Source organism: Musca vetustissima, unplaced genomic scaffold (assembly GCF_032173495.1).
Source record: "Musca vetustissima isolate MV318-11 ecotype Yass unplaced genomic scaffold, APGP_CSIRO_Mvet_v1 utg15374, whole genome shotgun sequence".
NCBI lineage: Eukaryota > Metazoa > Arthropoda > Insecta > Diptera > Muscidae > Musca > Musca vetustissima.
In genome coordinates this window covers 1516-11337 of record NW_026875605.1, presented here as the reverse complement: position 1 = coordinate 11337, position 9822 = coordinate 1516, and the positions used below count along the sequence as shown (strand labels likewise).

Here is a 9822-nt window from a genome sequence, read left to right as displayed (position 1 = left end):
CCGTTAATTTGAATATTCAAATATTTCAGCATCAGAAAAACACACCCATTTTTCGAAAATATGGTAAAAAAATCAGTTTATAAATAATTATCAGATTTGAACCTTTGTAGAGACAAAACTACTTGACATATCGATATAAAATTTCATATTTATTCTCATTGGGGTGTTTTCTAGCAATCCTCATCAAAAAATTTGTCCTCCGCGGTACTTGGTTTTGACCATTTTTGGCCGCGGTCGTGACACTGTGCGATACGGGTCACAGTTATGGAACAATCTTCACGAAATTTTGCATGTAGGATGAGTTATATGGCTGTATGTACTCTGATATGGGAGTTATACATAATTAGGTAAAGGTGACTATGTGCATACTATTACTCAATTAGAGGACGGAAATGTCGCGCTAATCGCTTTGAAATTGTACATTAAGTTCCGATTATGGTCAAGGACGACGCCTATAGTTTTCGGTGAAGTTGAGATTTCATTCAAGTTGCTCTAAAGGCAGAATTTCACATATTTTACAAGGTGAAGGGGATGTGACCAAGTACTTAGAGCGGCTGTTTACATGATGATTGGTCAATATTCCGAGCGTCAAATCAACCAAAACCTAAAGAGACCAATTTTTTATTTTATGGCGAAAATTTCACTTCACTTTCACTTTTGATCTAAATTCGTTAAAAAGGGTGCAAATATCACGAAATATTGACCAGGCTCAGAATATAGAACCACTCACTGATTAAAATTATTTTTTGATACCATAATAAAGGGGTGTATTTGTAAAACAATTTTTTAAACCACAAATATATACATTCTTATTTTAATGACCCTTCTGAGTATAGAGCACTTCTATAGAAAAATCTTCAGGCTATAGTAGACCTGCCAAACGTCTTGCGAAGGCAACAACAAATTTCACTTATTGCCCAATATAAGAAGCCGAACGCATGACATTCAAATAACAAACCTGTCTCACTGAAACAATTTTGTTATCTCTCAGTCCAGCGTACGCCACACGAAGTATAGTTCACACGACAAACTACCACTTATAGTCGTAAGTGTTCTGGTTGTTATCTCTCTCGCCCCCTTTCTCTCACACTCATATCAATTTTATGTTGATAAGGTCACGAAGATTGGTGATCGCAAATTTCATGCAAAATACCTCATTCCGACTGAGATTTGGAAACTAAATAAAACAAACAAAAAAGCTCACAATTTTGTCAAATCTTCTTCATTAATAGCTTAGACATTGAACAGAGCGGACGGGCTTAAAACAAAACGCAAAAGCGAAAAAAAAAAAATGATAACAAAAAACGAAGAAACTATTGTAGTGCCGGAACACTTGAATGAACAATTTTTCGTCAATGCCCTTGAAGAAGGCTTACGTGAAACGAAAATTGTCGTACACGAAGTGAACTTTGCCTGGGGTAGTAATCCCGGTGATAATTATTGTTCGAGTATTTATCGTGCCGTGATTACTTATGACAGCTACGGTGACAATCCGGTGAAAAATGAAAAGATTTCTTTGATCATTAAGACTATTCCCATTACACCCGAAACACAATTTCTCGAAGATGTGGCTGTGTTTGTGAAGGAGAAATTAACCTATACTGATGTGTTGCCACGTTTATCAATTCTCAGTAAATCGGATGTGTTTGGAGCAAAGTAATAACAAAATAAATTTAATAGAAGTTATGAGGAAAACAATTATTAAAAATGATGTATATTTTGGTGTAATTTTAGTTGCTTCTATGCCATCAAAAGCCCCATGCAAACAATTGTTTTCAACGACCTGACAGTTGAGGGTTTCAAAGTTGCCTCCCGCCAGGATGGTTTAGATTGGAATCATTCGATTTTGATTTTGGAACAATTGGCTAAATTCCATGCCACCTCTATGGTGTTACTGAAGAAGGTGAGTACACACTTCTTCATCGAATAAAAATTGGCAATATTGAAATTGGTATTCGTTCTTCCCTCAAGGATCCTGCAATTGCCAAACGCTTCCAACGTGGCATGCTGTGCGAAGAAACTGTCCTGAAATCTGATACATTTTTCCATATGTTTGGAGGTTATTTAAATCAATTGGTTAAAACATCATCCACCTGGGAAGGATTTGAGGAAATTTCTAAGAAATTACAAAAATATTATGATGATTTTAAAAACATTACCTATCGTTTGGGTAAACCCAAGGAGGGTGATCGTATTGTGGTTCTCAACCATGGTGATTTGTGGACAAATAATTTTATGTTTGGCTATGAAGATGACAATCAACCGAAAACACCAACTAAGGCGATATTTGTAAGTATTTTATAAAAAATATTCTTTCAATGCACAAATATGGGCGCGGAGTCTTTACAAATATTTTTTAAACCAAAAAATGGGCGTGGATGTGGAATGAGTGAGTGACTGACAGATCATCGCCCAGACGAAACGGCTGAGTGTGGGTTGTTGTTGGTGTGTAGGCGTGAGATAAGGCTGGGTTTTTTGGAAATTCGAACTAGAAGGGTACGAAATGTACTAAAATGTACCAAATATGGTACCCTCTGTATTAGGCGAACGCGAAGAGCTAGAGTTCTGAAATTTGGAATGTGGGTCACTGATGGAAAGTTAGAAAGCTATACAAAGGGGTTTTTTTTGGAAATTTGACCTATAAGTGTACTAAAAGTACTAAACATTACTAAATTTAGTTCTAATTATACCCTACACAACTATGTTGTCAGGGTATTATAACTTTGTGCAGCCCCAAGAGTTTGTAAGGCCGCGAAACATTGGTCCTAGACCCACCTTTAAGTATACCGATCGTCACATCTCGACTAGCTGAGTCGATCTAGACATGTGTGTCCGTCCGTCCATTATAATTTGTAAACACGATACAGGCCACAGTTATGGACCAATCCTCACGAAATTTTGCATGTAGGATGGGTTCTGGCCAATGAAGACCACTATTGTTTTTGGTAAAGATCTGTTAATATTTAAGGGATGAAATGGACCAAATACGTAATTTTTGTCGGTGTTTCTGGTCGCTCCAGAGGCCGCAGTTATGGTCCGAACATCGTAAAATTTTACATGGAGAAGAGGATAGTGCCAAAGAATAAGCATTCCTGTTTTGATAAAGATCGGTCAATATTTAGCGGGTCAAATGGACCCTGACTTTTGTTGAAAAATTACAATTTTTTTATTCTTGGGCGTACATTCTTACTCCTGAAAGACATAGAGCCGAGAAGTTGATAGCATATCCAAGAGGAGTTGTTGACCTTCAAATTGATACCAAACTTATGGCTGCATTAGAGGACGGAAATGTCGCGCTGATAGCTTTGAAATTGTACATGAACTTCCGATTATGGTCAAGGACGACGCCTATAGTTTTCGGTGAAGTTGAGATTTCATTCAGGGGGTGCAATGAACGGAAAACTTTAATTTTGTCAGATGTTCTAGTCGCTCTAGAGGCAAATATTATATGCAGAACATCACATATTTTACAAGTGAAGGGGATCTGACCAAATACTTCGAGCGGCTGTTTAGATGATGATCGGTCAATATTCCGAGGATCAAACCAAACCTAAAGTGAAAATTGTTTTTAATTAAATTCACTTCAAGAAAAAAAAAAAATTGGAAAAAATGCCAGGGTTCGAAAGACCGCAGAAAGTTTGATTTTCGTGGTAGTTGTGTAGGGTATCATATGGTCGGAGCCGTCTGACTATTTTGCTCCGCTCACTGGTTGTATATTTATTTAAGATATATAGCTAGAATCTTGAAATTGTATACGGAATAAAGGTTGGGAAGGGATGTTGATGTATGGAAATGGTTTAAGAAATTCGTACTTATACTGTATAAAAAGTACAAAATGGTACTAAATTTAGTACTATTTGCATTTAGTTTAATGTATAGAGAGGCACTCCTGAAAATCGGAATTAGGACTACTATTGGAGTACAGAATTGAGGTAAATTAAAAAAATGTACTTATGTGTACAAAAAGTACTTAATGGTACTAAATATGGTGCAAGTTGCATTTAGGTGAACAAATAGATCTGGAGTCTTCAAATTGGGAATTAAATGACTGTTGCAGTGTAGGATTGAGGTAGTTTTGGAATGTCGTACTTATTGGTACGAAAAGTGCTAAATTGTGCAAAATGTAGTATATTTTTGATTTTGCTTGAACAGATAGAGCTGAAAACATAAAATTTGGATTTCAGATTACTGTTGAAGATTGAGCTATAGAGACATTTTTGGAATTTCGTATTTATGTGTACAAAAAGTACTATGAAATCTGGTACAATTTGGTGTATAGCTGGAATTCTTAAATTTAGACTTCAAAATCTGGTGTAGAATATTGGTTTAGAATGTGGGTACGAAAAGTAGAGAATGATATGAACTCTGGTACAATTTGGTTTTTAATGAACAGGCAGAGATGGAATTCTTAAATTGGGACTTACGATCACTATCATTGAATGCAGGATTGAGGTACATTTGGAAATTCGTACTTATGAGTACAAAAAGTACTAAATTTGCTACAATTTGGACTTTGGATTGATATAGTTTTAGAAATGTTTACTTATGAGCATGTAAAATTCCAAATGTGAAGCAATTTGGATTTGGTTACATTCTGAGACTTCGAATTTAGATTACTATTGAAGTGTGGTGTTGAGCTATGGAGACAACTTTAGAAACTCGAATTTTTATGTAATACATTTATAGTAAATTAAATATAAAATGCACTAAATTTGAAATGTGGTTCACTGACGGAGGGTTAGAAAAAGTTTTTGGTATGAAATGGTACTGATGAGGTTTAGTGGCGACATCCGAAACTATAGTCTTCCCTGCCTTACCCTCGGTGGACAATGCCATACATTCCCCACTAGTAAAAAGCGGTTTTTTTAATATTAACAAATCTGGATTCAGCCTGACTATTTTGCAAAAACAAAAACTTTTTTTTGTATTTCCTTTCGCATACGAAGTAGCGGGCACTTTGCTAGTAAAAACATATTTTTTGAAACCCCAAAAATCCAATCCTATGATTTTATAAAAATATTAGTTTTGAAACCCCAAACATAAGTGTGGTTTTTATAAAAATATTTTTGAAACCCCAAGCATAGGCGTGGATTTTATAAAAAATATTATTTAAAAAAATAATTTTTGGGAGCCTCAAATATAGGCGGGGATTTCTTAAACATATTTTTTGAAACCCCCAAATATAGACGTATTTTTTAATTAAAATAATAAAAATAAAACTTTAAATTAATTTCTTCAATTTTTCTTCTTATTTTTTTAGGTCGACTTCCAGTTGAGTTTCTTTGGCAGTCCAGCTTGCGATTTGAACTTCTTCCTCAGCACCAGTGTTCAATACGATATTCTAACAACAAAACGTGATGAATTAATTGAAGCCTATTACAAAGTGTTCGCCGAGACATTAGAATATTTACGATACGAATCGATACCCACTCTGGATGATCTAAAATATGAATTGCGGTCACGGGAATTGTACGGACTATTTGCATTATTCGGATTCTTGCCAATGGTTACATTGCCCAAGGAGTTGTCCAATGATACCAGCATTGAGGCATTCACCAATGAAGATTATGCCGCCAAGAAATTGGCTCTAATGTTTGCACAAGAGAAATTGCAAAAGTATTTAAAATTCGGTCTGCAACGTTTAAATCAATTGGGTGTACTCGATGAATTTTGAAATGAATTCGAATATTCGTTATATGTGTGATAGCATGGATAAGGAATTATCTAATTTGTTATCGTATTTTAATTTATTTTTAGTACAAATTGTTCTTATCAGGGGTTAGGTTTTAAGGCAATATAAATAAATTATTTAGTTAATAAATATAAATAAATTTGTTTAATTTTATGGGGAAAGTGATTTTTTTAATCCACGCCTATTTTTTTTAAAATCCCCGCCTATATTTGTGGCGAAAGTGGACCAAAAAATATTTTCTGTATTTTCTACTTTTATATATATATATATATATATATATATATATTTATATATATATATTATATATATATATATTATATATATATATATTATATATATTTAATATACTAACAAATTTCCCTTCATTAACATGTAGCCACCAAAGTAACCAATTCACCACAGATAGCCACAATCATAAATGGTCGAAAATTAACATATATCAACACGAGATCAAGACAAAATTGGCAACAACCGTTTTTATTGTGCGTTGTTGTTTGACACACAAAAAACCACCCGAAGATTGATTGCTGAAAACGACGCTGTCAACGTCATTTTGCCACGAGTAATTAACAATAGACCAAGACAAAAATTGGTGGTCTAAACAAAAGCAAACAAATGGGAAGCACCTGAAAGCCATAGCAGCGTTGTTTACACAGGTTAATGAAGTGATTCATTTGTGGCTGTTCTGTAGATAGGCAGACTGGTCAAGAAAGTAAGCCCACTCTCAGTTAAGAAGGCGAAAAGAGCAGAACACAAAAATATCGACATAATTATATTCTAATTAATTCAAATTATCTGCTTTCAGATACAGTTATAATGGTTGTTCGCTGGAATTTTGTTTGTAGTCTATTTATGGGTTCATGCAAATAATGTTTGGAGATTAATAAAATGCCGACATATACATACATGATTTGTATAGGAAAACATTTATGGGTTTGTATTAATTGTATATAAACAGAACATATGCCTATATATATAAGTAAACATAAAGAAATTTGTCAAATATTTAATCAACATCGATTAGAACAAATTAGTTTAAGCGATCACATATGTCAAATTTCCCACCATAGAAAACAGTATATACCACTTCTGCTCTAAAAAAATTGAGAACTTTTAAAGGATATTTTTGTAATCGTATGATTAAATTGAAAGGAGAAACTTCCTTCCAATTATCTAGGAACCACGTTTGGCGATATTAAAATCTCTATCTCTACATATATAAAAATTACGTGTATGTTCGTGATCGCTAAACTCAAACATTACTCCACCGATTTTTACCAAATTGTATGTACAGGCTCTATGAGGCGTGAGGAGTGTTTATGTGTAGTTTGAAGTTCATCTGACAGATTGCCTTGAACCATATGATGTATTTATTGCAAAATTTGACATTATTAGGCACTTATTCCACCAGCATACTGTGTTTGTTTGAAGATCAATTAACATGAAATCTGTCGAAAATATATATGTACTATGTCTGAACTTCAGTACGTTGTGCAAAGTTGTGTGCCAATCGACCATATTTTGGGTCATTTGTGGATCATTGACTTAAAATCGGACGAATATATATGGGAGCTAGATCTGAATCTGAACCGATTTCAACGAAAATTCGCCTACATTAATCTGATATGGGAGCTAAGATCTGGATCTAATTCGGTACGGTGTGCAAATTTTATGTCAATCGGTCTAACTTTGGGTCTGTGGTGCACCATTTACTTAAAAGCGGACGAAACTATATTGGGAGCTATATCTAAATCTGAACCGATTATAACATAACATTGCGTACATAGATCTTGACATAAATCAATACGCTGTGCAAAATTTTGTATCAATCGGATGAACTTTGGGTCTATGGTGCACCATTTACATAAAATCGGACGAAACTATATATTTTCGATCCGATTTCGCGTACATCAATCTGGACCTAATTTAGCACGCTGTGCAAAATGTTGTGTCAATTGGCCTAACCTTGGGTCTTTAGTGCACCATTTACTTAAAATCGGACAATTTCAATAAGGGCCGTCCTTGGTCAAATAAATGATCTGTGCCAAATTTCATCCAATTCTAATCATAGATGCGTCCTGTACTGTGTTTACAATTTAACAGGGACAGGCGAATGTACTGTCAGAATATACACACCATATTCCGAAAAACAAACCTTCGCCTAACGGATTTTCTCGATTTTCATTGCAAGTCTCAGTGACAGTGGGGACTCTGGGTAGAAAACGCCATATTGCGCAAAAACTAAAATGGATGCAGTATGGAGACCCACATCAATTGAAAGGTCTCGAAATGTACTTTCAGAATATACACACCATATGCCGAAGAACAAACCTTCGCCTAACGGATTTTCTCGATTTTGGTTGCAAGTCTCAGTGACAGTGGGGACTCTGGGTAGAAAACGCCATATTGCGCAAAAACTAAAATGGATGCAGTATGGAGACCCACATCAATTGAAAGGTCTCGAAATGTACTTTCAGAATATAACGGATTTTGTCGATTTTCCTTGCAAGTCTCAGTGACAGTGGGGACTCTGTGTAGAAAACGCCATATTGCGCAAAAACTAAAATGGATGCAGTATGGAGACCCACATCAATTGAAAGGTCTCAAAATGTACTGTCAGAATATACACACCATATTCCGAAAAACAAACCTTCGCCTAACGGATTTTCTCGATTTTCATTGCAAGTCTCAGTGACAGTGGGGACTCTGGGTAGAAAACGCCATATTGCGCAAAAACTAAAATGGATGCAGTATGGAGACCCACATCAATTGAAAGGTCTCGAAACGTACTTTCAGAATATATACACCTTATACCGAAGAAAAAACTTTGCTAAACGGATTTTCTCGATTTTCCAGTGACAATGGGGAGTCTGTGTAGAAAACGCCATGTTGTGGAAAAAAGTGGGGACTCTGTGTAGAAAACGCCATATTGCGCAAAAACTAAAATGGATGCAGTATTGATACGCACATCAATTGAAAGGTCTCGAAATGTACTTTCAGAATATATACACCCTATGCCGAAAAACAAACTTTCGCCTAACGGACTTTCTCGATTTTCCTTGCAAGTCTCAGTGACAGTGGGGACTCTGTGTAGAAAACGCCATATTGCGCAAAAACTAAAATGGATGCAGTATTGATACCCACATCAGTTGAAAGGTCTCGGAATGTACTTTCAGAATATATACACCCTATGCCGAAAAACAAACTTTCGCCTAACGGACTAAGTCTCTTTGAATGTTATTCCTCCGATCCGTTTTCACCACTTATAACGCCAAAGAATTCCATTTTTAAACATCGACTTACATGTAAAACTTTAATATTATACCAGTAAAAAATACTGCATACTTTCAGGCAAAATAAATAATATCGTTTTGAAAAACTAGTACAATTTAGCTAAGCCAATATTGAAATCATAATAGGTGTTGTTGCCAACTTAAATTCTTCACATACATATGTTTATCAACAGACCTCAAGTGTACGACATACACGATTGGCAACGAAGGAAGGCCATGTAAATGAAGTTTTTTAACCCTATCAGTATCAAAAAAAAAAAAATTTGTCGGAATAAAAATCTAAATTTTTTTATTTAAGATCATATAAAGGCACAGAGTTTAGAACAAAAATCAATTTTTATTTTAACCCTCGGACAGTTTTGTCTGTCTTTCAGCAAAATCAAAAATATCAATTGTAACGGTACATAGGATAACCGAAAAATCGCAGAGACAGAGTAATTTTAAATGTCGAATATATTCGACAAAAACACTGAAAGGGTTAAGACAAGAACGATCGTATAGGCGGTCCAAGAATTCATTTTATTAAAACATATGTCAATTTAATTCAAAATGATTTTCAATAGTACGGATGTTATTACTGTACAACATTATTCTAAACGGGGCATGATATGGACTATAACGATGCTACATTTGTTTTACAAACAATCAAATTTCCAAACATTAGTTCATTTTAATTTAAAACTCAAATGTAGTCTCATAACTTTTCTGAGACATCAGATAAGACAAGAAGTTCGGCTTGAGGATAATATATGGTATGTTCCAGTACTTTTTTAATAGTAAAGCTAGTATAAGGGAAACGTTTCAAAATCGCTCTCAGAGAACAAAAGAATTTGAAAA

At 34.8% G+C, this 9822-nt stretch overlaps 1 protein-coding gene across 1 annotated transcript; it reads left to right on the top strand.

Annotated features, from left to right (window-relative positions):
* Window positions 1-1279: 1279 nt before the first annotated feature.
* On the top strand, window positions 1280-5674 carry LOC133338124 (uncharacterized). Its single transcript, XM_061546309.1, has 4 exons — window positions 1280-1656; window positions 1735-1903; window positions 1972-2289; window positions 5261-5674. Exons 1-4 carry the CDS (start codon window positions 1292-1294, stop codon window positions 5672-5674), a joined length of 1266 nt encoding a protein of 421 aa, XP_061402293.1. The 5' UTR covers window positions 1280-1291.
* The last annotated feature ends 4148 nt before the right edge of the window (window positions 5675-9822 follow it).